Source organism: Scyliorhinus torazame, chromosome 9, assembly GCF_047496885.1.
Source record: "Scyliorhinus torazame isolate Kashiwa2021f chromosome 9, sScyTor2.1, whole genome shotgun sequence".
Classification (NCBI taxonomy): domain Eukaryota; kingdom Metazoa; phylum Chordata; class Chondrichthyes; order Carcharhiniformes; family Scyliorhinidae; genus Scyliorhinus; species Scyliorhinus torazame.
In genome coordinates this window covers 11,250,576-11,277,333 of record NC_092715.1, presented here as the reverse complement: position 1 = coordinate 11,277,333, position 26,758 = coordinate 11,250,576, and the positions used below count along the sequence as shown (strand labels likewise).

Here is a 26,758-nt window from a genome sequence, read left to right as displayed (position 1 = left end):
AAGTACGTTTTCTCACGTCCAACACTGTAGCAGCCAGTTTACACGCAGAGAGTCCATCCCATTTTATATCCAAAACTGCCCTCCAGCTAATATCATAAACAAAACACTGAGCTCTTCTCAAAGCCAGCGATCGAAATATAGAGGTGTTGAGGAGCCCGAGAATGATTACTGACTGGAGAACTTAAAAAGTCTTTCAAAAACAGAAATTGAATAAATACACATTTTCTGACCTGTCCTATTCCTCTTCCGCCCCCTTTCCCACTTTAAAGGATGTTTACATCCAATTCCCTCTTTGCCTCATTGACAAACCGCTTCCTGCGGTTCTCCTCAGCTTTTAGGCAATAGCACAGGTGTAGCTGTTAATTAGTTAATCTCCACGGATAAACAATCCATCAAATACATCATCAAATTGCTCAGTATGCAAAACTTCAAACTGGATATGCAAATTGTTAAAGTTACCCAAACTTGTCCCAGTCCTTCTTCCCGCCTGATTGCTCTGTGAGTGTTTTCACATTTCCCTTCATTCCCCTGCCTCTTGCTTCAGCTCCTTCCCTTTTCCTCAAATTATTTTAAAATGTTACTTTTCTATCATTTTGTCTTCAACCTTTACATCCCAGCCACATTCCAGCCTCATCCCAGCCTCATCCCAGCCTCATCCCAACCGCATCCCGCTGTATCCCAGCCACATCCCAACCTCATCCCAGCCACATTCCAGCCTCATCCCAGCCTCATCCCAGCCTCATCCCAGCCTCATCCCAACCGCATCCCGCTGTATCCCAGCCACATTCCAGCCTCATCCCAGCCTCATCCCAGCCTCATCCCAACCGCATCCCGCTGTATCCCAGCCACATCCCAGCCTCATCCCAGCCACATTCCAGCCTCATCCCAGCCTCATCCCAGCCTCATCCCAACCGCATTCCGCTGTATCCCAGCCACATCCCAGCCTCATTCCAGCCACATCCCAACCGCATCCTGCTGTATCCCAGCCACATCCCAGCCTCATTCCAGCCTCATCCCAACCACATCCCTACCACATCCCGCTGTATCCCAGCCACATTCCAGCCACATCCCAGCCTCTTTCCAGCCTCATCCCAACCACATCCCAACCGCATCCCGCTGTATCCCAGCCACATCCCAGCCACATCCCAGTCTCATCCCAGCCACATTCCAGCCTCACCCCAACCTCATCCCAACCGCATCCTGCTGTATTCCAGCCACATCCCAGCCTCATCCCAGCCTCATCCCAACCGCATCCCGCTGTATCCCAGCCACATCCCAGCCTCATCCCAACCGCATCCCAGCCTCATCCCAACCGCATCCCGCTGTATCCCAGCCACATCCCAGCCTCATTCCAGCCCCATCCCAACCACATCCCGCTGTATCCCAGCCACATTCCAGCCACATCCCAGCCTCATTCCAGCCTCATCCCAACCAAACCCCAACCGCATCCCGCTGTATCCCAGCCACATCCCAGCCACATCCCAGTCTCATCCCAGCCACATTCCAGCCTCATCCCAACCGCATCCTGCTGTATTCCAGCCTCATCCCAGCCTCATCCCAGCCGCATCCCAGCCTCATCCCAGCCGCATCCCAGCCACATCCCAGCCTCATCCCAACCACATCCCGCTGTACCCCAACCACATCCCGCTGTATCCCAGCCACATCCCAGCCTCATCCCAGCCACATTCCAGCCTCATCCCAGCCTCATCCCAGCCTCATCCCAGCCTCATCCCAACCGCATCCTGCTGTATCCCAGCCACATCCCAGCCTCATCCCAACCGCATCCCAGCCTCATCCCAACCGCATCCCGCTGTATCCCAGCCACATCCCAGCCTCATTCCAGCCCCATCCCAACCACATCCCGCTGTATCCCAGCCACATTCCAGCCACATCCCAGCCTCATCCCAACCAAATCCCAACCGCATCCCGCTGTATCCCAGCCACATCCCAGCCACATCCCAGTCTCATCCCAGCCACATTCCAGCCTCATCCCAACCACATCCTGCTGTATTCCAGCCTCATCCCAGCCTCATCCCAGCCGCATCCCAGCCTCATCCCAGCCGCATCCCAGCCACATCCCAGCCTCATCCCAACCACATCCCGCTGTACCCCAACCACATCCCGCTGTATCCCAGCCACATCCCAGCCTCATCCCAGCCACATTCCAGCCTCATCCCTGCCTCATCCCAGCCTCATCCCAGCCACATCCCAACCGCATCCCGCTGTATCCCAGCCACAACCCAGCCTCATCCCAACCGCATCCCAACCACATCCCGCTGTATCCCAGCCACATCCCAGCCACATCCCAGCCTCATTCCAGCCTCATCCCAACCACATCCCAACCACATCCCGCTGTATCCCAGCCACATCCCAGCCACATCCCAGCCTCATTCCAGCCTCATCCCAACCACATCCCAACCACATCCCGCTGTATCCCAGCCACATTCCAGCCACATCCCAGCCTCATTCCAGCCTCATCCCAACCACATCCCAACCGCATCCCGAAGTATCCCAGCCACATCCCAGCCACATCCCAGTCTCATCCCAGCCACATTCCAGCCTCATCCCAACATCATCCCAACCGCATCCTGCTGTATTCCAGCCACATCCCAGCCACATCCCAGCCACATTCCAGCCACATCCCAGCCACATTCCAGCCACATCCCAGCCACATCCCAGTCTCATCCCAGCCACATTCCAGCCTCATCCCAACATCATCCCAACCGCATCCTGCTGTATTCCAGCCTCATCCCAGCCTCATCCCAGCCTCATCCCAGCCACATCCCAACCGCATCCCGCTGTATCCCAGCCACATCCCAGCCTCAACCCAGCCTCATCCCAACATCATCCCAACCGCATCCTGCTGTATCCCAGCCACATTCCAGCCACATCCCAGCCCATTCCAGCCACATCCCAGCCACATCCCAGCCTCATCCCAGCCACATCCCAGCCTCATCCCAGCCACATCCCAGCCACATCCCAGCCACATTCCAGCCTCATCCCAACCACAGCCCAACCGCATCCCGCTGTATCCCAGCCACATTGCAGCCTCATCGCAGCCTCATCCCAGTCTCATCCCAGCCTCATCCCAACCGCATCCCGCTGTATCCCAGCCACATCCCAGCCATATCCCAGCCTCATCCCAACCACATCCCAACCGCATCCCGCTGTATCCCAGCCTCATCCCAGCCTCATCCCAGCCTCATCCCAGCCTCATTCCAGCCTCATCCCAATCACATCCCGCTGTATCACAGCCACATCCCAGCCACATCCCAACTGCATCCCGCTGTATCCCAGCCACATCTCAGCCACATTCCAGCCTCGTCCCAACCTCATCCCAACCGTATCCTGCTGTATCCCAGCCACATTCCAGCCACATCCCAGCCTCATTCCAGCCTCATTCCAGCCTCATCCCAGCCTCATTCCAGCCTCATCCCAACCACATCCCAACCACATCCCGCTGTATCCCAGCCACATTCCAGCCACATCCCAGCCACATCCCAGTCTCATCCCAGCCTCATTCCAGCCTCATCCCAACCGCATCCCAGCTGTATCCCAGCCTCAACCCAGCTGCAGCCCAACGTCATCTCAACCATATCCCGCCCTCATCCCGCTCCATCCTGGCCTCATCCCAACAAAAGATGCCAAGAGATTCCTCCATAGCGCTGATCCATATAAATCATGTTGTCTTGATGACATCCCAAACCATGCACTAAAAATTGCAGCAAGTGAGTCTCCTCCCATGTTACAATACGTCTTTAAACAATCCATAAACACAGAACAACCCGTCAACAGGCTGTGAGCTAATGTTGCTTTAATTTACGAGAAAGGATCCCGGACTGATCCAGCAAACTACCGTCCTATTTCGGTTACTAGTGTTTGCTGTAAATTACTAGAACACATTATTGATAGCCAATGAGACACCATGAAGGATCTGACCTATAACCTTGACAATCTCATCACCACAGATCTAGCCATTTGATTGTTTCAAGGCTTTTGCCCATATACCACACCCAAAGTTGTGGACAAACTAGATCATTGCGGAGTCTGAAGCAATGGATAAGAACATTTCTTGCCAAACAAGTTAGTGAATGGAGAAACCGCAACTGGAAGTTAGTCTTAAGCGACATGCCCCAAGTACCATCCTGGGCCCACATCTGTTTCTCCTCTTTAGAAGTGATGTCCAGGATGGAATATCAAGCTAGATCAGATACTTTTGAAAATAGTTGTTGAACCTAATTCACAGAGCCATTACTGAAGATGAAGTTAGCCTTCTGGAAGACCTAAACAATCTCATCGAATGGGACAACATACAGGGATGAAATCCAACAGAGAAATCGTGTGAATCAGCAATACTCCCATGTCCATCAGCACTCAGTTACATGATGCACAATTTCTCCCTTTGAAATCATTAAATGCCCTTACTTAGGAATCCACATCCAAAATAATTTAAAGTCAATACGCAGCCTTCAAGGCATCCAAAATGTTCGAGTTTGTGAAATGGGACTTTAAGCACCCTTCAACTACAGTAAAGGAAATGCTGTACCAGACATTGGTTTGATCAACGGAGCACTAGTTAGCTTGACATCTGTCTTCGGGAAAATGTTGGAGTCCATTGTAGAACATAGAACATTACAGCGCAGTACAGGCCCTTTGGCCCTCGATGTTGCGCCGACCTGTGAAACCACTCTAAAGCCCATCTACACTATTCCCTTATCGTCCATATGTCTATCCAATGACCATTTGAATGCCCTTAGTGTTGACGAGCCCACTACTGTTGCAGGCAGGGCATTCCACGCCCTTACTACTCTCTGAGTAAAGAACCTACCTCTGACATCTGTCCTATATCTATCTCCCCTCAATTTAAAGCTATGTCCCCTCGTGCTAGACATCACCATCCGAGGAAAAAAGCTCTCATTGTCCACCCTATCCAATCCTCTGATCATCTTGTATGCCTCAATTAAGTCACCTTTTAACCTTCTTCTCTCTAACGAAAACAGCCTCAAGTCCCTCAGCCTTTCCTCATAAGATCTTCCCTCCATACCAGGCAACATTCTGATAAATCTCCTCTGCACCCTTTCCAATGTTTCCACATGTAGAGCATTTAGAATACAGAACATAATCAAGCAGGGTCAGCGCTGCTTCATGAAGGGGATATCGTGACTAACAAATTTATTACAATTCCTTGAGGTGGTAACAAGCAGCATAGATAAAGGGGACGAATGTGATATAAAATAATTGTTTTAGAGATATTAGTTACTGTAATGCAGATAGGCCGGTCTGATTTTATTAGTTCACAGACAAAGGATTTCAGAACGCATGGCAAAGTAAGGGGGAGGGGTGTCCAGCTACTGATGGGAAAAGGATGCTGGGTAATAGGGGGCCAGAGGAAGGGATGGGAAGTGAGCCAATTAGGATGTATGGCCAGGTCAGGAGGGGTATAGGATGACCTATGGGAATCGTGTATGTGAAACTTGATGCCATTTGAATGTATCAGTAGAGATTTCTTTGTTCTACAGACTCACTTGATTCCGGAGGTGCAGAAAGCAGGATGTGTTCTGTACCACTGTGAATTGAGACAGACTTGCAAGTCAAATAAAATAACTAATGCTATACCTGCAAATCCATCTCGACTTTTATTGAGGCCAGACTGACGGGTAAAGAAATTTATGGTTTGTCTAAGGCGAACCAGTAGGTGTAATATACCTGGATTTTCAAATCCATCAATAAAATACCACACAAAAAGCTACTTAATAAGATAAAAGCCCATGGTGTTGGTGGCAGTATATTAGCATGGATAGAGGATTGACTAACTGTTAAGAGGGACATTTTCAGGGCGGTAACCTGTAACTAGTGGAGTGCCACATTGATCAGTGCTGGGACCACAAATTATTCACAATATTTATTAATGACTTGGACGAGGGAAGCGAATGCACTATTGCCAAGTTGGCGGATGATGCAAAAATAGATGGGAAGGCGAGTTGTGAGGATGTCACAAAGGGCGTGATTTAAGTAAATGGGAACAAAGTCCCATAGCGAGCACGTTTAGCTGCGTGTTTCCCAGTACTGTCAGAACACAGAAACGGAATGCTATAAATGACACGTGGGTTAGATCAGGGGCCTCAGTGACGGACGCGTGGTCAGGGCTCCGTTCTGTGCACTGAGGAGCTCCTCAACGTAGCGAGAGATCAGGACGCCTGATTGGAGCCCCTAAAGCGATTCTCCTCCCCTCCCCTCAGCACTAAATGCACTACAGGAGAGTCCCCGGTGCCCCCACCCAACACCCACGCAGGGCAACTCCAGCCCAATCGCCACTGCGCAAAAAGTGCCAACCTGGTACCCTGGCAGTGCCACCTGGGCACCTTGGCAATGCCAGGATGGTGCCAGGGAACCATCCTGTCCAAAGGGCATGAACCTGGGGGTCTCTGTTCCTGTGGGAGACCCCCACAAGTGCCGTTCCGTCTGGTCCCCATTTGTGGAGACCAGTACTAAACAGCGCTCACCCGAGGCAAAGGGGAACATATCTCAATACCCCAGGTGCCTCGAGAAACTGCATATTAAAGTGAGGGATGTAGACAGGTTAGATGAGTGAGCAAAAACATAGCAGATGGAATATAATGTAGGAAAAGGTGAAGTTCTGCACTTTGGTAGGAAGAATAAAGGAGCTGAATATTATTTAAATGGAGAGAGACTGCAGAAAGTTGCAGCACGGGGGGATTTGGGGTCCTCGTGTATAAATCACACAAAGCTAGCAGCAAGTTCAGCGGGAAATTGGGAAGGCAAATGGAAGGTTGGCCTTTATTTCAAATGGAATGGATTACAAAAATAGGGAAGTCTTCCTGAAACAATGCAAGTCATTAGTTAGACCACACCTGGAATATTGTGAACAGTTTTGGTCCCCTTATAGAACCAAAGATATCCCGGCATTGGAGACAGTCCAGAGACGGTTCACTAGGCTGATCCCGGGTATGGAGGGATATCTTTATGAGGAGAGGTTGAGTAGGTTGGACCTGTCCTCATTGGAGTTTAGAAGAGTGAGAGGCGACCTTATTGAGACATATCGGATTCTCGGGGGTTTGACAGGGTCGATGCTGAGAGGTTGTTTCCTCTTGTGGGAGAGTCTAGGACCAGAGGGCAGAATCTCAGAGGAAGGGGTCGCCCGTAAGCTATTTCCCAGTCCTGCAGCACAGTGGTTAGCACTGTTGCTTCACAGTGCCAGGATCCCAGGTTCGATTCCCGGCTGGGGTCACTGTCAGTGCGGAGTCTGCACGTTCTCCCCGTGCAGGTCGAGGAAAGGCCGAGGGTGCTAGGCCTTTTCTCATTAGAACGGAGAAGGATGAGGGGCGACTTGACAGAGGCTTATAAGTTGATCAGGGGAATAGATAGAGTAGACAGTCAGAGACTTTTTCCCCGGGTGGAACAAACCATTACAAGGGGACATAAATTTAAGGTGAAATGTGGAAGATATAGGAGGGATATCAGAGGTAGATTCTTTACCCAGAGAGTAGTGGGGGCATGGAATGCACTGCCTGTGGAAGTAGTTGAGTCGGAAACATTAGGGACCTTCAAGCAGCTATTGGATAGATACATGGATTACGGTAGAATGCTATAGTGTAGATTAATTTGTTCTTAAGGGCAGCACGGTAGCATTGTGGATGGCACAATTGTTTCACAGCTCCAGGGTCCCAGGTTCGATTCCGGCTTGGGTCACTGTCTGTGCGGAGTCTGCACGTCCTCCCCGTGTCTGCGTGGGTTTCCTCCGGGTGCTCCGGTTTCCTCCCACAGTCCAAAGATGTGCAGGTTAGGTGGATTGGCCATGATAAATTGCCCTTAGTGTCCAAAATTGTCCTTAGTGTTGGGTGGGGTTACTGGGTTATGGGGATAGGGTGGAGGTGTTGACCTTGGGTAGGGTGCTCTTTCCAAGAGCTGGTGCAGACTCGATGGGCCGAATGGCCTCCTTCTGCACTGTAAATTCTATGATAAGCCATGATTAATCTAGGACAAAGGTTCGGCACAACATCGTGGGCCGAAGGGCCTGTTCTGTGCTGTATTTTTCTATGTTCTATGTCTGCGTGGGTTTCCTCCGGGTGCTCCGGTTTCCTCCCACAAGTCCCGAAAGACGTGCTGTTAGGTGAATTGGACATTCAGAATTCCCCCTCTGTGTACCCGAACAGGCGCCGGAGTGTGGCGACAAGAGGCTTTTCACAGTAACTTCATTGCAGTGTTAACGTAAGCCTACTTGTGACAATAAAGATTATTATTAGAAACTTTTGAATGAACAATCAAATGATTGGAAGTAGTACATTACGCCCAAAACAGACTGAACTGGAAGCCTTCATAACCAACAGTTCTCGCTGCTTACAGCCTCTTCCCCTGCTAACGCCCTTCTCTCCCGCCTCCCACCAGTGGAACTCCAATGCGATCATTACAAACCAGAAATTTATTGAATCCAATTTGAAATAAAGGCCAGCCTTCCATTTGCCTTCCCAATTTCCCGCTGAACTTGCTGCTAGCTTTGTGTGATTTATACACGAGGACCCCAAATCCCTCCGTGCTGTAACTTTCTGCAGTCTCTCTCCATTTAAGTAATATTCAGCTCCTTTGTTCTTCCTACCAAAGTGCAGAATTTCACCTTTTCCTACATTATATTCCATCTGCCTTGTTTTTGAATTATTTGGCCGATAAGGCAGTGTGAGATGAGCGTTGTTGTTTAGGATTTCATAGAATCATAGAATTTACAGTGCAGAAGGAGGCCATTCGGCCCATCGAGTCTGCACCGGCTCTTTGAAAGAGCACCCTACCCAAGCCCACACCTCCACCCTATCCCCATAACCCAGTAACCCCACCCAACACTAAGGGCACTTTTGGACACTAAGGGCAATTTAGCATGGCCAATCCACCTAACCTGCACATCTTTGGACTGTGGGAGGGAACCGGAGCACCCGGAGGAAACCCACGCAGACACGGGGAGGATGTGCAGACTCCGCACAGACAGTGACCCAAGCCGGGAATCGAACCTGGGACCCTGGAGCTGTGAAGCAATTGTGCTAACCACTATGCTACCGTGTAGCCCATAGAACATAAACCTGGGTAATATCAAGAAGGGAGGAACAATGGCTGGATACGAATGAGATTCGGTTGCTGAGATGGATGTGTGGTGTGATGGGAAAGGGCAGAATCAGGAAGTAGCACATCAGGAGGTCAGTGGAAATTGTGGGAGCATCGAAGGAAGTAGCTCAGAAGAGATTGAATTGGTTCTGGCCATGTGTTGCGGAGAGAGAGAGAGACAGAGAGAGAGGCAGACAGAGAGAGAGGCAGACAGAGAGAGAGAGAGAGACAGAGAGACAAAGAGAGAGAGAGAGAGAAAGAGAGAGAGAGATGAAGACGGAGATGGAGAGGTGAGGGGAGTAATGGAGGTGGATGTCATGTCCTGTAGACTGGCCAAAGTGAATGATGAACTGCAGAACATCTCGTATAATTAATTTATTATGAAATAACTGTGTGGTAAAGATAACCAGGATAAATAAAATAATAAAGTACCAACACTATTATAGAGCTACTGCAAAATACGTCTATCCTCCAACATGACCGACACCCAACTCCCAGACTACAGGGTCATGTGGTGGGTTTACACTGTCACCTAGTGGTTGGAGGTCGTGTATAACATTGTGTACAAACCTGCTTCACGCATATCATCACAATGGACTGCTGTACAGAATGAGAAGAGGAAGGTCCAAGGCCAGGTGGATAGATGTCTTGATCAATTAGGCCAGTGGGCCGACGAATGGCAGATGGAGTTTAATTTAGATAAATGTGAGGTGATGCATTTTGGCAGATCGAATCAGGCCAGGAGCTACTCAGTTAATGGTATGGCGTTGGGGAGAGTTATAGAACAAAGAGATCTAGGGGTACAGGTTCATAGCTCCTTGAAGGTGGAGTCGCAGGTGGACAGGGTGGTGAAGAAGGCATTCGGCATGCTTGGTTTCAAAGGTCAGAACATTGAATACAGGAGTTGGGACGTCTTGTTGAAGTTGTACAAGACATTGGTACGGCCACACTTGGAATACTGTGTGCAGTTCTGGTCACCCTATTATAGAAAGGATATTATTAAACTGGAAAGAGTGCAGAAAAGATTTACTAGGATGTTGCCGGGACTTGATGGTTTGAGTTATAAGGAGAGGCTGGATAGACTGGGACTTTTTTCCCTGGAGCGTAGGAGGCTTAGGGGTGATCTTATAGAGGTCTATAAAATAATGAGGGGCATAGATAAGGTAGATAGTCAACATCTTTTCTCAAAGGTAGGGGAGTCTAAAACTAGAGGGCATAGGTTTAAGGTGAGAGGGGAGAGATTCAGAAGGGCCCAGAGGGGCAATTTCTTCACTCAGAGGGTAGTGAGTGTCTGGAATGGGCTGCCAGAGGTAGTAGTAGAGGCGGGTACAATTGTGTCTTTTAAAAAGCATTTAGATAGTTACATGGGTAAGATGGGTATAGAGGGTTATGGGCCAAGTGCGGGCAACTGGGACTAGCTTAATGGTAAAAACTGGGCGGCATGGACTGGTTGGGCCGAAGGGCCTGTTTCCATGCTGTAAACTTCTATGATTCTATGTGCGGAGAGAGAGAGACAAGAGTTAAATGCAGTGGGATTGGAAGAGGGATAGAGAAGGGCGATCGACCAACATTGTGACAACACTGAGCAAAATGGGAGAGGCTGAACGAGGTGTTCCTTTAAATGTACCTGGGTTTCTTTCTTGTTTTTATTAAAGTACATGTGTGTATGAACCCTTTGACACCTTCCGAGGTAGCAATGACTCATTCATTACATTCCTGCATAAATCAGCAAACAAACTAGCTTTTAGCCTCCTTCACAGCTTGCTCAATACTGCTGCAAACATGATGGCTCTGTTCCCCTTACCCAGCGCTGTTTAAATTAAAGCAAGTTTGCTGGAACTTTGGAAACAAATTGCCTCTTTTAAAATGATTTTGTTGCCATTTCTTGATTCCTCCATTTCACACTATCTGGAAACAGAAGGTACTGGGGATGTTCTGCCCTGTTGTAGTGGAAAGGAATAATCTTTAAAGGTCCAATTGCAAAGGCGTCCCCTGTCAGACCACAACTGAATTTCAGTTCTGTTGAACAAATTTGAAGTTAAACTTAGCCAGTCGGGGGCTAGCAGGAGGAAGAATCGCTGGACAGATCGTCCTTCTCCACCTATGCATTAGGTTGACCATGAGCAAGGACTGTCTGGCCAGAGACAGAAGTGCAGATCTGTTGTATTCTTGGTGATGTTGAAGCTTTTGTATGTTGGAATGTACCCAAACTACTGTGAAAAATATTCTACCCCACTCCTGACTTGAGACTTACAGATGGTGGGGAAGCTTTGCAATCGGTCAGTGAAAGTGCCGACCATCTGTCTCACTATTGACCTGATAGCTCCAGTTCAGTTTCTCATGGAATGGGATTGACTGGACTGGGCTCTCTGAGGGTTGACCTTCTCTCGTTCCAGATGATGGCTCGTTGCCTGAGAGTCTGATGGTTCCCAAACACCTGCTGCTATTTATCATCTTTCTTTGGGTCAAGTGTGAAAGTTCTGTGATCTTGATGTTCAGGGCACCCATGTTAGCCTCCTGATTGTCTTCTAGACCGTGTGTCCATGTTTGAGTTCTGGATGTGATGAGGTGGGGAACTGGGCAGTACCTGTGGCGAGGTGATTGTTTGGGAGTAGGTACAGGGTGATGGCTCTAGAATGATTTCTGTTACTTTGCTGATAAACTAGCCAGGCAGGTGCGTGAAAAACACCCAGTCCCAGCGCCCCTCTCGGTGTGTGAAAGAGCGATCTGGAGACCAAGATCGAAGACTTATTGAGCCTCTGGCCTTGGCGAGTTCACTGCTACTCAGTGTTGTCACGGGGTACAGGGAGCCTGTAGCACCAATGCAGCAATAAAAATGCAGAATCAAGTACTTCGACATCATTGGCTGGATGTGGCCAGCTCTGTTTAGCCCGTTGCATAGTTTAGCTGTTCTGCAAAAGCTGATTAATGGATAGTCAGTGTTTTGTGATAGTTCTGGGCAGCAACGGGTCTTGGAAACAATCGGGGGAGGGAGCTGAGGACAATATTAGCAACATTACAGGGGTAACTCCGCAATTTGTACATGACCTCACCCTGCAGCATCTGGCAATGATCTTGTTAGCATTGCATGAAAACTCCTCCTGGCTGTTCATTAACAATGCGTACAGTATCTTGACATCCAGGATTTTAGTTTCATCAGTAACAAGATTGTTTGTCCGATGGCACAGTGGTTAGCACTGCTGCCTCACAGCTCCAGGGACCGGGTTCGATTCCGGCCTCGGGTCACTGTCTGTGCGGAGTCTGCACGTCCTCCCCGTGTGTGCGTGGGTTTCCTCCGGGTGCTCCGGTTTCCTCCCACAGTCCAAAGACGTGCCGGTTAGGTGGTTTGGTAGGTTAGCTGGACCTGGGTGGGGTGCCCTTTCGGAGGGTCGGTGCAGACTCGATGGGCTGAATGGCCTCCTCCTGCACTGTAGTGATTCTTAACTAAATCCATCGGAATGTTGAGGATTAGCTGAGGGTGACCATGAGCTTTATGTTTACTCTGGACCAGTCAGTGATGGGGCAATATTAAAAAACTGAGTCTGCACACATGGATGGGTCCAGTTTAGCTTACGTAAAAGGTATCTGCGTTGAATATGAACAAGTGTGAAAGTCCAACAACTGAAATCCAAAGGTTTATTCTTCGTACACCCTTTGCATGAGTCTAGAATTCAGTGCAGACGAAACAAAAGTTTCTGTTTTGCTCTATTGCAAGAAACCGCCTTAAAATAAGCTCGGGGCAATCTCGGGAGTTTGCAAACTAACTTCCACCCACTGCAGGATGTGCCCTGACTCTGGCTAATTAAGAACTCCAAGGTTATTTTAAAATGCTGTGAGCAATCTCCCTGGTGTTAGCTAAGGTTTCTCAGCGCCGTCTCCCATCAGCAAAGTTTCACAGGAGGTGCAGAATGAAATGCAGTCGATGGTCACGTCAATTGGAAAAGTTCAACACATTTTCCTTAAATGAATCCTTGAGAGGGCATGGAGATTTGAGGTTTGTGGAAGATTGTTCCAGTCTTTAAATTGATTTTTGTTTTTGGGACGGGGGAGGTGGGGGGGGGGAGGGGGTCGCGGAGTGGGGGTGAGGTTAAAGAAGTTAAGGAGTTAGCAAAGGAAGCACATCTCTGATGCAGGGAGAGTGGAGATGAGCTGCAGTGAGGTTGTACTGCTGGTGTGTGGGATGACTTTAGAACATAGAACATAGAGCAGTACAGCACAGAACAGGCCCTTCGGCCCTCGATGTTGTGACTTTGTCCAGTTATTGATGGAGGGGTTTCAGCCGTGGGGGTTTTCGAGACCTACCTTACAGCAAAGCAAAGCTGAATGTCTGGGTGAGCAGTTGGACCCACTCTTGCTGAGGAAGGTCCTGGAAAACACATCAGATGCCAGACGGCAGAAATTCTCATTCCCAGGGAAGAATTGGAGGCTGGTGAACTGGGTCTGGAAAGGCATCCTCATGGAGTTTCTAATGGAGGCACGGGAAGAGGATGGGCAATGCGATGATGTACCTTTGTGACTGCCAGGTATATGGGTGCAGCCAAGCTCCACTTTATGAATCCACCGAGAGTTTCTAAATGCCAGTGGCGACTCAGTGAGTTGTGTATTCATTCCCTAACTTGCTACAACAAATCTGATCGCCATCGTCAATTTTGTTTGTGGGATCCTGCTGTGCACAGCTAGTCTGCTGCATTCCCTACCAGCTCGAGCAAAATACCGAGCATGCTGTAAATCTGACATCACGGTGGAAAATCCCCAGCAGCTCCGGCACCATCTGCGGAGGCCGAGAAATGTTGATGACCTTTCCTCGGGATTGGAAACTCTTCCTGCGATGATAGGTTTTCAGCAAGTGCAGAGGCAGGGTGGGAGGAGAGGAAAGGGAAGCTCTGCGATTGGGTGGGAGGCAGGAGTGACCAGATGACAGAGGGGATGGCACTGAACGGCACAGGGGGCAGTGTATTGGGGCGAGGAAACTGGAAGCTCAGAATCAACAGCGGTGAGCAGAGTTCCGCTGATCTGCCCAATGTAAAGGAGACTGTACCGTGAGCAGCGATGAGCACAGCAAAGTCTATCGAAACAATCTCAGTTTGGACCTCGAGGGGGTTTCCGGGACCCAGCCAGTGCGATGCAGGTGTTGTATCGCCAGCGCTTGGGCAGGAAGCCACTTTGGGAAGGGAAGTGCCATCCATGGAGCCAGAACACACGTGCAGGAAATCTCCGTCTGAATTGTGACAAGATACACGAACCGCATTTCTAGAACGAGAGGTCACGGATATAGGCTGAGAGGCGGTAGATTTAGAACTGAGATGAGGAGGAACTACTTCTCACAGAGGGTGGTGAATGTGTGGAACTCGCTGCCCCATAGTGCGGTGGAACCTGAGTCATTAAATGGTTTCAAGAAGGAGATAGATATATTTCTGAGTTAAAAAGCGGGTTAAAGTGATATAGGGAACAGGTGGGGAGGTGGATTAGAGACCAGGGGCGAAATTCTCCTGTATCGGCGCGATGTCTGCCGACCGGTGCCAAAAATGGCGCAAATCAGTCGGGCATCGCGTCGCCCCAAAGGTGCGGAATCCTCCGCATCTTGGGGGGCCGAGCCCTAACCTTGAGGGGCTAGGCCCGCGTCGGACTAATTTCCGCCCCGCCAGCTGGCGGAAAAGGCCTTTAGTGCCCCGCCAGCTGGCGCGGAAATGACATCTCCGGGCGGCGTATGTGCGGGAGCGTTAGCGGCCGCTCACGGCATCCCCGCGCATGCGCAGTGGAGGGAGTCTCTTCCACCTCCGCCATGGTGGAGACCGTGGCGAAGGCGGAAGAAAAGAGTGCCCCCACGGCACAGGCCCGCCCGCGGATCGGTGGGCCCCGATCGCGGGCCTGGTCACCATGGGGGCACTCCCCGGGGCCCCCCAGGACCCCGGAGTCCCGCCCGCGCCGCCTTGTCCCGCCGGTAAGGTAGGTGGTTCAATCTACGCCGGCGGGACAGGCATTCTAGCAGCGGGACTTCGGCCCATCCGGGCCGGAGAATCGCAGGGGGGGGGGCCCGCCAACCGGCGCGGCACAATTCCCGCCCCCGCCGAATATCCGGTGCCGGAGAATTCGGCAACCGGCGGGGGCGGGATTCACGCCAGCCCCCGGCGATTCTCCGACCCGGCGAGGGGCCGGAGAATCTCGCCCCAGGAAGAGATCAATGATCTGATTTAGTGGCGGAGCAGGCACGAGGGGCTGAATGGCCGAATTCTGCCCCTCATTCCTATGGATTATAATTGGATCAATAATTGGTCGATTGAAAAATCATCATGGTGACTGGCATTGCATTGTGATAACGAAATAAAGAAAACAAATAATTCATCACATAGTTATAGCCAATCGTCAAAACAATACGGAAGTCTGGAATAACAAGAGGATTGCACAATTATGAACATTTCAGTCCAAAAATTATTTCAGTATTTACAGAATAAGAACGCGAGGTCTACGGCACTCTACGGTTTATATTAAAGTCCCTAAATTCTGGGGTGGCACGGTGGCGCAATGGTTAGCACTGCTGCCTCACGGCGCTGAGGACCCGGGTTCGATCCCGGTCCCGGGTCACTGTCTGTGTGGAGTTTGCACCTAGCGGTAGTGATACAAACAATCCCGCCCATATGTTGTCAGGTTGAGTTATTTAAATGCCCACTTATTTACATACTATTTCTGAGTTTTGTAAAGTTGAGAATTGGGTTCTTGTGGTCTATTCAGTCTGTAGCGGGATGGTGTTATCCTTAATTGCATTGCACGTTTCCCTTCGAATGGTTGTGGTCGGAGCTGGTGGCAATGAGAAGTGAGATTCGAGAGCTTTCTAGCCAAGTCCAGGCGGAGCTGTTCCTGCGGGACACAAGAAGGAGCCAACACTGTGAAACGTGAAGTAGAAATGTAAGCCTTCCTTTCGGGCAGCATCCATGCCAGTGAGGAGCGGGTATGGAGGGAGAGGCTCAGGCGTGTGTTTAACTTGTATCGAATTGTGCTGCGTTTGAGAGCAGCTCCCCAATACAGAACGGCTTTATGCCGAGTTTGACTTTGGGAGAGTTGAGCTGGTCTGGGTTCAGCTGTTAAACGTAAGCCAATATGGTAATAAATCAAATACTTGTCTGGCATCGCTCTGTGTAAACAGCATAGCCAGTGTTCCGAAGGAGCCGCAAATTCGTATAGCTCCTGAATCCAGGAAAGTGACACATCTGTTGTGTAAAGATTTTTTTAAATTAAAAAGTAAAATGAAGGACTAAGGTTAGCACAACACTGGTAAAACAACAGGAGATTAACAACTTGTACTGACTGAGAATGCTAAATACAGATCAGAATATTATGGGATGCTAATGGATCCACAGTTTAAAGTTCTGATTATGTTTTTTGAGATGTAACACTGGTAGTAGTGGAATCCAGATTAAATATAAATAAATGTAAATGTTACCTTCATGGGCAGGCAATGGTGCAGTGATACTGTCAATGGACACGTAATCCAGTGGACCTGGGTCTGCCAAGATCAATTGCCCTTTGGTGTCCAAAAAAGATGTGTAGGTTAGGTTAAAGGGTTGTAGGATAAGACAGGGGTGTGAGCCTAGGTAGGGTGCTCTTTCGGAGGTTTGGTGCACTCGATGGGCCGAATCATAGAATTTACAGTGCAGAAGGAGGCCATTCGGCCCATTGAGTCTGCGCCGGCCCTTGGAAAGAGCATCCTACTTAAGCCAACGCCTCCACCCTATCTCCGTAACCCAGTAACCCCATTTAACCTTATTGGACACTAAGAGCAATTTAGCTTGTGCACCTAACCTGCACATCTTTGGACTGTGGGAGGAAACCGGAGCACCCGGAGGAAACCCACGCACACACGGGGAGGACGTGCAGACTCCGCACAGACAGTGACCCAAGCCGTGAATCGAACGTGGGACCCTAGCGTTGTGAGGCAAACTGTGCTAACCACTGTGTTACCGTGCCGCCCATGTGTACGTCTGCGTCTGAGGGCATGAATGTGTGAATGGCCTCCTTCTGCACTGTTGGATATCTGTGAATGTTGTATACTATGTTTTGAGTTTTGCCAACACGGGCTGGTTAGGAATGGCCAGTCCTTTGCCTGTTTTGGGCAGGGGAAGAGGGACCTGGTGTTTGCTATGATCCACCAGTCATTGGGACTTCGGCCAACATTTAAAAAAATTAGAGAAAGCTACACCTACAGCGGCTGTTTAGCACAGGGGTAAATCGCTGGCTTTGAAAGCAGACCAAGGCAGGCCAGCAGCACAGTTCAATGCCCGTACCAGCCTCCCCGAACATGCGCCAGAATGTGGCGACTAGGGGCTTTTCACAGTAACTTCATTTGAAGCCTACTTGTGACAATAAGCGACTTTCATTTCATTCAGTGTAACTCTCCGGTACCAGTGCTGGGTCACCATGACACGTTTGGTGCTGTGCGCCTGTGTCTGGGGGGGGGGGTGAATGTATATGCCAGTGCCTGGAGGGGTGAATGTATACGCCTGTGTCTGGAGGGGTGAATGTATACGCCTGTGTCTGACGTGTGAAAGTGTACATCTGTGTCTGGGGGTGTGAATGTGTATGCCTGTGTCTGAGCGTGTGAATGTGTATGCCTGTGTCTGAGGTTGTGAATGTGTATGCCTGTGTCTGGGGGTGTGAATGTGTATGCCTGTGTCTGAGCGTGTGAATGTGTATGCCTGTGTCTGAGGTTGTGAATGTGTATGCCTGTGTCTGGGGGTGTGAATGTGTATGCCTGTGTCTGAGGGTGTGAATGTGTATGCCTGTGTCTGACGTGTGAATGTGTATGCCTGTGTCTGAGGGTGTGAATGTGTATGCCTGTGTCTGAGGGTGTGAATGTGTATGCCTGTGTCTGAGGTTGTGAATGTGTATGCCTGTGTCTGGGGGTGTGAATGTGCACGCCTGTGTCTGAGCGTGTGAATATGTATGCCTGTGTCTGACGTGTGAATGTGTATGCCTGTGGGTGGTGTGAATGTGTATGCCTGTGTCTGGGTGGTGTGAATGTGTATGCCTGTGTCTGGGTGGTGTGAATGTGTATGCCTGTGTCTGAGGGTGTGAATGTGTATGCCTGTGTCTGACGTGTGAATGTGTATGCCTGTGTCTGAGCGTGTGAATGTGTACGCCTGTGTCTGAGGGTGTGAATGTGTATGCCTCTGTCTGGGGGTGTGAATGTGTATGCCTGTGTCTGGGGTGTGAATGTGTATGCCTGTGTCTGGGGGTGTGAATGTGCATGCCTGTGTCTGAGGGTGTGAATGTGTATGCCTGTGTCTGAGGGTGTGAATGTGTATGCCTGTGTCTGACGTGTGAATGTGTATGCCTGTGTCTGAGGGTGTGAATGTGTATGCCTGTGTCTGAGCGTGTGAATGTGCACGCCTGTGTCTGAGGGTGTGAATGTGTATGCCTGTGTCTGAGGGTGTGAATGTGTATGCCTGTGTCTGACGTGTGAATGTGTATGCCTGTGTCTGAGGGTGTGAATGTGTATGCCTGTGTCTGGGGGTGTGAATGTGTATGCCTGTGTCTGGGGTGTGAATGTGTATGCCTGTGTCTGGGGGTGTGAATGTGTATGCCTGTGTCTGAGGGTGTGAATGTGTATGCCTGTGTCTGGGGGTGTGAATGTGTATGCCTGTGTCTGGGGGTGTGAATGTGTATGCCTGTGTCTGGGGTGTGAATGTGTATGCCTGTGTCTGGGGGTGTGAATGTGCACGCCTGTGTCTGAGGGTGTGAATGTGTACGCCTGTGTCTGAGGGTGTGAATGTGTATGCCTGTGTCTGAGGGTGTGAATGTGTATGCCTGTGTCTGAGGGTGTGAATGTGTATGCCTGTGTCTGACGTGTGAATGTGTATGCCTGTGTCAGGGTGGTGTGATTGTGTATGCCTGTGTCTGGGTGGTGTGAATGTGTATGCCTGTGTCAGGGGGTGTGAATGTGTATGCCTGTGTCTGACGTGTGAATGTGTCTGAGGGTGTGAATGTGTATGCCTGTGTCTGATGTGTGAATGTGTATGCCTGTGTCAGGGGGTGTGAGTGTGTATGCCTGTGTCTGATGTGTGAATGTGTATGCCTGTGTCTGAGGGTGTGAATGTGTATGCCTGTGTCTGAGCGTGTGAATGTGTATGCCTGTGTCTGGGGGTGTGAATGTGTATGCCTGTGTCTGACGTGTGAATGTGTATGCCTGTGTCTGAGGGTGTGACTGTGTATGCCTGTGTCTGGGGTGTGAATGTGTATGCCTGTGTCTGGGGGTGTGAATGTGCACGCCTGTGTCTGAGGGTGTGAATGTGTACGCCTGTGTCTGAGGGTGTGAATGTGTATGCCTGTGTCTGAGGGTGTGAATGTGTATGCCTGTGTCTGAGGGTGTGAATGTGTATGCCTGTGTCTGACGTGTGAATGTGTATGCCTGTGTCTGACGTGTGAATGTGTATGCCTGTGTATGGTTGGTGTGAATGTGTATGCCTGTGTCTGGGTGGTGTGAATGTGTATGCCTGTGTCAGGGGGTGTGAATGTGTATGCCTGTGTCTGACGTGTGAATGTGTATGCCTGTGTCTGAGGGTGTGAATGTGTATGCCTGTGTCTGACGTGTGAATGTGTATGCCTGTGTCAGGGGGTGTGAATGTGTATGCCTGTGTCTGACGTGTGAATGTGTATGCCTGTGTCTGAGGGTGTGAATGTGTATGCCTGTGTCTGAGCGTGTGAATGTGTATGCCTGTGTCTGGGGGTGTGAATGTGTATGCCTGTGTCTGAGCGTGTGAATGTGTATGCCTGTGTCTGAGGGTGTGAATGTGTATGCCTGTGTCTGGGGGTGTGAATGTGTATGCCTGTGTCTGGGGTGTGAATGTGTATGCCTGTGTCTGAGCGTGTGAATGTGTGTGCCTGCGTCTGACGTGTGAATGCATACATCTGTGTCTGGGGGTGTGAATGTGCATTTCCAAGGGGGTATGACTCACACACAAAATTGGTTGGCAGGTGGACACTGATTGGTAGAGATGTTCCCATGGATATTGCACCAGGGAACAGTTAATGCCAAACTTCAGTTTGAGACTGTGGAGGAATTTAACTCGGAACGCCCAGTGGAAAGAATGTGAGTTAAATGGGAATTGCAAATGGTGACAGTTAAACTAAGGCATCAATTTATCACATTGAATTTGCACGATAATGGAGTTTAACCGGCTGCATTCAGTGTGAGTATAAGAAAGTGTGTGAGAGAGCGAGTGTGTGTGTGAGAGAGATAGCCAGAGCGTGTGTGAGTTTGTCAGCTGTGTGTGAAGCTGGGAGACTGGGCTAAGCTGTACGTGTTGCCTGTATGGATAAGTTCAGCTGGGTGTTTACACGCTGTGTTTACAGAATGCTTTGTGCCTGATTTAGATGGAGTGGAAAAATTTAAGTCAGCTGTTGTAAGGTCGAGGAGTTTTCCAAATTGGTTGGCAGGCCCTAACTTTATTCCTAATAACTAAAGTGCGGTGGGTTGATACTGGGGCAGGAAGGGGGGGGGGGGGAATGAGGTTCATCGCCTGCAGTTTGTGTGGAGTTGCTGGGGGATGAGGAGGTGCTCTATCTGCTGTTGTTTGAGTGTGGGGTGAATGCACTGAGAAGTTTGTATTGATCATATTATTTGTATTCTGGCCAGCCTAGTTGTGTCTGAAGTGCTGTTTGCAGCTTTTGGGGGTACATTAGCCCATATTTCTGCTCCTCGCTCCCATGGAACTTTGCACAAGAGTGAGAACAGGGAAATCGGTGATCCCAGTTGCCCGTGGGCAGCAGGGTAGCACAAGTGGCTGGCACTGTGGCTTCACAGCGCCAGGGTCCCAGGTTCGATTCCGGCTTGGGTCGCTGTCTGTGCGGAGTCTGCACGTCCTCCCCGTGTGGGCGTGGGTTTCCTCCGGGTGCTCCGGTTTCCTCCCACAGTCCAAAGATGTGCAGGTTAGGTGGATTGGCCACGCTAAATTGCCTTTAGTGACCAAAAAGGCTAGGAGGGGTAATTGGGTTACGGGGATAGGGTGGAAGTGAGGGCTTAACTGGGTTGGTGCAGACTCGATGGGCCGAATGGCCTCCTTCTGCACTGTATGTTCTATATCCTGTGAGTGGAAATGTGGGGCGGAATTTTCCCAATCCTACGGTGAGCATGGATCTTCTTTCAGAGGACTGTAAATTCTATGATGATGATGATGATGATTGTTAGTCTCTCCCCGCAGAGCAGTGGAGTCTGGGTCATTGATAATAGTCAAGGCAGAGCTTGGGAGATTGTCTGCTCGATAGAGGAGTGGGGTAACAGGCAGGAAAGTGCAGTTAAAGTGACAGTCAGATTGCCGTGATCATACTGAACGGCAGAGCAGGACCGAGGGGCCAAATGGCCAACAATTCCCGCAGCACATTCAACAGCATTAACATCACTGAACATCCCACTGTTTGGGCAGTTACCATTGACGATCAGTTAAACTGGACAAGCCTTATAAATATTGTGGCTTCTCGAGCGAGTAACTCACCTCCTGACCCCCCCAAAGCCTGTCCACCATCTACAAGGCACAAGTCAGGAGTGTGATGGAAAACTCTCCACTTGCCTGGATGAGCGCAGCTCCAACAACACTCAGGAAGCTCAACACCATCCAGCACCCGGTCCACCAACTTTAACTCGATGGAGATCAAGGATAACGGGGATCAGTTGGGATAGTGAAATTTGGGGTCGAAGATGCACCATTATGTTGTTGATTGGTGGATCAGGCTCGAGGTGCTGAATGATCTATTGCTTCTCAATCATTCACTGCCTCCACCACCGACATTCAGTGGTAAGAGTGTGTATCATCTACAAGAGGGTAGCGACTCACCAAAACACTTTCTGAATGTATAATCTCTGCTGCCGAGGTAAAGGGCAAAGGTGGCAGTGGCACGAAGCCCGTGCCACTTACTTTCCAGGGCACAGCTCCTCGCGACTTGGAGCAGTAACAGCTTTCCTTTATTGCTGAGTAACTTGGGAGGACTGGTTAGCACTGCTGCCTCACTGCGGCAGGGACTGCAACGGGACAGCGAGGGAGGAAGTGAAAGACGAGGCATTATACCCGCTGTCTTGGAAAGATAGATGGTTGGGAAGGACATATTTGGGGGGAAGATTCTTCAGCTGAGCTTTGAGTTACGGGGTGAAATTCTCTGAAAATGGGGCTACGACCCCACGCCCGCGGGAAATCGGGCACGAATCACTCTGGGCTTCCTGGAGAAAATCCAGAGCGATTCTCTGTTTTGAAGGGGGCTAGCAGCGCTCGGCTCCTCGCAGCTCCGGCTGCCGATACAGGCCGTGCACTTCCTGCCGCGGGTCCGTGCACAGCGGGCCTGCCTAAACAATATAGGCCCCCCACCAGATGGCGCGCGTCCGCCGATTGGTGGCTCCCGATCGCGAGCCTGGCCGTCCTGGAGGGCCCCCCGATGTCCGCAGCCGCCACTCCGAGTGCCCGCCGGATGGAACCATGTTAGAAACACGCTGGTGGGAACTCGGCCAGCTGCCAACGGTGAATCACCACGGGGGGGGGGCTCATTCATTGGCCCCCGACCGCTGCTGTGTCGACCGCGCACGCCCGATTGGCAGCGATTTTCCGGTACGCGGAGAATCGCGGGACAGCGTCGGACCCGATCGCGGGTCTGACGTCCAATTCTCCGCTCCCGCGCCGAGCGCGATTCCGGCTCAGAGAATCCCGCCCAAGGTATTTTATTGAGATAGTGTATGAGTTTTGCTCTGTATCTAACCCCGTGCTGTACCTGTCCTGGGAGTGTTTGATGGGGACAGTGTAGAGGGAGATTTACTCTGTATCTAACCCCGTGCTGTATCTGTCCTGGGAGTGTTTGATGGGGACAGTGTAGAGGGAGCTTTCCTCTGTATCTAACCCCGTGCTGTACCTGTCCTGGGAGTGTTTGATGGGGACAGTGTAGAGGGAGCTTTACTCTGTATCTAACCCCGTGCTGTACCTGTCCTGGGAGTGTTTGATGGGGACAGTGTAGAGGGAGCTTTACTCTGTGTCTAACCCCGTGCTGTACCTGTCCTGGGAGTGTTTGATGGGGACAGTGTAGGGGGAGCTTTACTCTGTATCTAACCCCGTGCTGTACCTGTCCCGGGAGTGTTTGATGGGGACAGAATAGAGGGAGCTTTACTCTGTATCTAACCCCGTGCTGTACCTGTCCCGGGAGTGTTTGATGGGGATAGTGTAGAGGGAGCTTTACTCTGTATCTAACCCCGTGCTGTCCCTGTCCTGGGAGTGTTTGATGGGGACAGTGTAGAGGGAGCTTTACTCTGTATCTAACCCCGTGCTGTACCTGTCCTGGGAGTGTTTGATGGGGACAGTGTAGAGGGAGCTTTACTCTGTATCTAACCGCGTGCTGTGCCTGTCCTGGGAGTGTTTGATGGAAACAGTGTAGAGGGAGCTGTACTCTGTATCTAACCCCGTGCTGTACCTGTCCTGGGAGTGTTTGATGGGGACAGTGTAGAGGGAGCTTTACTCTGTATCTAACCCCGTGCTGTACCTGTCCTGGGAGTGTTTGATGGGGACAGTGTAGAGGGAGCTTTACTCTGTATCTAACCCAGTGCTGTACCTGTCCTGGGAGTGTTTGATGGGGACAGTGTAGAGGGAGCTTTACTCTGTATCTAACCCCGTGCTGTACCTGTCCTGGGAGTGTTTGATGGGGACAGTGTAGAGGGAGATTTACTCTGTATCTAACCCCGTGCTGTATCTGTCCTGGGAGTGTTTGATGGGGACAGTGTAGAGGGAGCTTTACTCTGTATCTAACCCCGTGCTGTACCTGTCCTGGGAGTGTTTGATGGGGACAGTGTAGAGGGAGCTTTACTCTGTATCTAACCCCGTGCTGTACCTGTCCTGGGAGTGTTTGATGGGGACAGTGTAGAGGGAGCTTTACTCTGTATCTAACCCAGTGCTGTACCAGTCCTGGGAGTGTTTGATGGGGACAGTGTAGAGGGAGCTTTAATCTGTATCTAACCCCGTGCTGTACCTGGCCTGGGAGTGTTTGATGGGGACAGTGTAGAGGGAGCTTTACTCTGTATCTAACCCCGTGCTGTACCTGTCCTGGGAGTGTTTGATGGGGACAGTGTAGAGAGAGCTTTAATCTGTATCTAACCCCGTGCTGTACCTGTCCTGGGAGTGTTTGATGGGGACAGTGTAGAGGGAACTTTACTCTGTATCTAACCCCGTGCTGTACCTGTCCTGGGAGTGTTTGATGGGGACAGTGTAAAGGGAGCTTTACTCTGTATCTAACTCCGTGCTGTACCTGTCCTGGGAGTGTTTGATGGGGACAGTGTAGAGGGAACTTTACTCTGTATCTAACCCCGTGCTGTACCTGTCCTGGGAGTGTTTGATGGGGACAGTGTAAAGGGAGCTTTACTCTGTATCTAACCCCGTGCTGTACCTGTCCTGGGAGTGTTTGATGGGGACAGTGTAGACTAGATTTACTCTGTAAGACACTGTAGGTGAGACACAGTCCTGGCAGTGTTTAATTGGTAAAATTAGCTGTAATTATATGAGTTCCAGGCTAATTTTTGCTCCAGACTGTCAGTGAGATGTTATATAGGGTCTCAGCCTGACAGGAATTGGAAATGACGAATTGATCTGTACCTGCAGCAAGTCCAGTGGCTGAACGATCGATAAATGTCTGTATGTTGGTGGTAATATGATGGACCTTAGTCATGAGGTTCGCCAGGTAGAAAAACCTCTCCACACTTGAGGTGACGTTGGTGAGCTGTCATCTTGAACCGCTGCAGTCCCTGAGGTGTAGGTACACCCCCTGTGCTGTTAGGGAGTGCGTTCCAGGATTTTGGCCCAGCGACAGTGAAGGAAAGGGCGATATATTTCCCAGTCAGGGACGGTGTAACATTAACGTTAATCCTCAAATGTCTTTCTACTTGCAGGTCAGCCTGGATTGAATTATGGCTGCGCTCTGGGTCACCTGGTGTTCGCTGGCTGTGGTTTTCATTGACTCCGTTTGCTCCTCTGATGGTAAGTCCGTTCATGCCGGGGACATCTGCAGGTGTAATGTTGAAAGGAGGAAAGATTGGGAGGAAGTTGGCTGAGAATGTGATTCCTCCTCTGGTAAAGTGGGGGTTTGGAGAGGGAGCTGAACGAAATGCCATTCACTGGCTTGTCACCAAAACGGTGGGGTGGGGGTGGGGTGGGGGGGTGGGGGGGGTGCGGTGACTGACCCGGAAATGTGTACAACTGTGCGAAATGACATCAGGCGCGAATCTCGACATCATCGGGCCCTTTGTGCGATATTTCGGACAGGACAATCAAGAAGCAATTTATATTAATTGAAAAGCAAGTCACTGGGATTTAGTTTGCCGCCTGTCTGGCGGGTGGACTGATTGACCAGGTGGTCTTGACGTTTTTCCTGCAACCTCGATCCAAGGCAAGATGGACAATCAGGGCCCAAATAAAATTAATGCGCCATCCAGTGCATAATCGCCATCAGCTGGGGGGGGGGGGGCGGAGGTCTCACATCCCTCATAATGCCCCTCCACGTCCAATGTGCACACACAGCATCAAAAACAAACTGCGAGTTTGGAGGTTATAATTTGCTGAGAGCTGGCAGCACAGTGGCGCAGCGGTTAGCACTGCTGCCTCACGGCGCCGAGGTCCCGGGTTCGATCCCGGCCCCGGGTCACTGTCCGTGTGGAGTTTGCACATTCTCCCCGTGTCTGCGTGGGTCTCGCCCCCACAGCCCAAAGATGTGCAGGGTAGGTGGATTGGCCGCGCTAAATTGCCCCTTAATTGGAAAAAATGAATTGGGTATTCTGAATAAAAAAAGATAAAAAGAATTTGCTGAGAGGTGGATTGGGGACAAGTGTACGATGGAGAAGCTGGGGTCAATTCTCCTTCAAACACAGTAGATTGAGCGCAGATTGGACAAGAGATATTCAAAAGCATGAACAGCTTAAATAAGGATAAGCTCTTTCCAGTAGAAACACAGAAAGAGCAGGTGGAGGCTATTCGGCCCATCGAGCCTGCTCCACCATTCATTATGATCATGGCTGATCATCCAACTCAATAGCCACTTCCCGCCTTCCCCCCCCACAGCCTTTGATCCCTTACGGCCCAAGACCGATATCCAACTGCTTCTTTCATAAACATTTTTATTGAGTGTCTGGTTTACAGAGCAGATATAAATATGAACCAACATTGGGAGATGAAACAAAAACAAAGAGAGAAAGCAAAATAAAAATAAAAAGTAAAACTGGAACTATTTCCACACTTATCGCTTTCACTATTTACACACACACGTCGCAGTTCCCTTTCTTGTTCCTCCTTGCGGTATTTCCAGTGCCGATCTTCGCCTGCGTTTCTCCTCCCACAGGTTTTCTCTTTGTCTTCTCCTCTTCCCCTCCTTGATTCAGGTTGTTGCATCGTCCACCCCGACCCCCCCCCCCCCCCCTTGTGCCTCATGTTTCTCTTATTGAGCTTGGTTGAGTTCCCTGTTTCCCTGACCCCCGGCCCCCCACCCTCCCCGCCTTCCTTACTGTGCTGTGGTCACCTCCTCCTGTTCTTTGGCTTCCGAGTTATCGGCTACAAACAGGCCAAACATAGCCTCCACCCTATCAAACCCCCTCAGAATCATAGAATTTACAGTGCAGAGGAAGGCCATTCGGCCCATCGAGTCTGCA

General features: G+C 50.4%; 1 protein-coding gene across 3 annotated transcripts in view; it reads left to right on the top strand.

Annotated features, from left to right (window-relative positions):
* Window positions 1-26,758, top strand: part of LOC140429063 (growth hormone receptor-like) — a 470,486-nt gene that overhangs the window by 52,084 nt on the left and 391,644 nt on the right. For 2 of the 3 annotated variants that reach the window (XM_072515603.1, XM_072515601.1), the window contains exon 2: window positions 25,010-25,097. In XM_072515603.1, the coding sequence (XP_072371704.1) occupies window positions 25,028-25,097 (70 nt within the window). In that variant the 5' untranslated portion in view covers window positions 25,010-25,027. Of the gene's footprint in view, window positions 1-20,259; window positions 20,292-25,009; window positions 25,098-26,758 lie in introns of those variants that run through there. The other variant, XM_072515602.1, reaches the window with a different exon arrangement.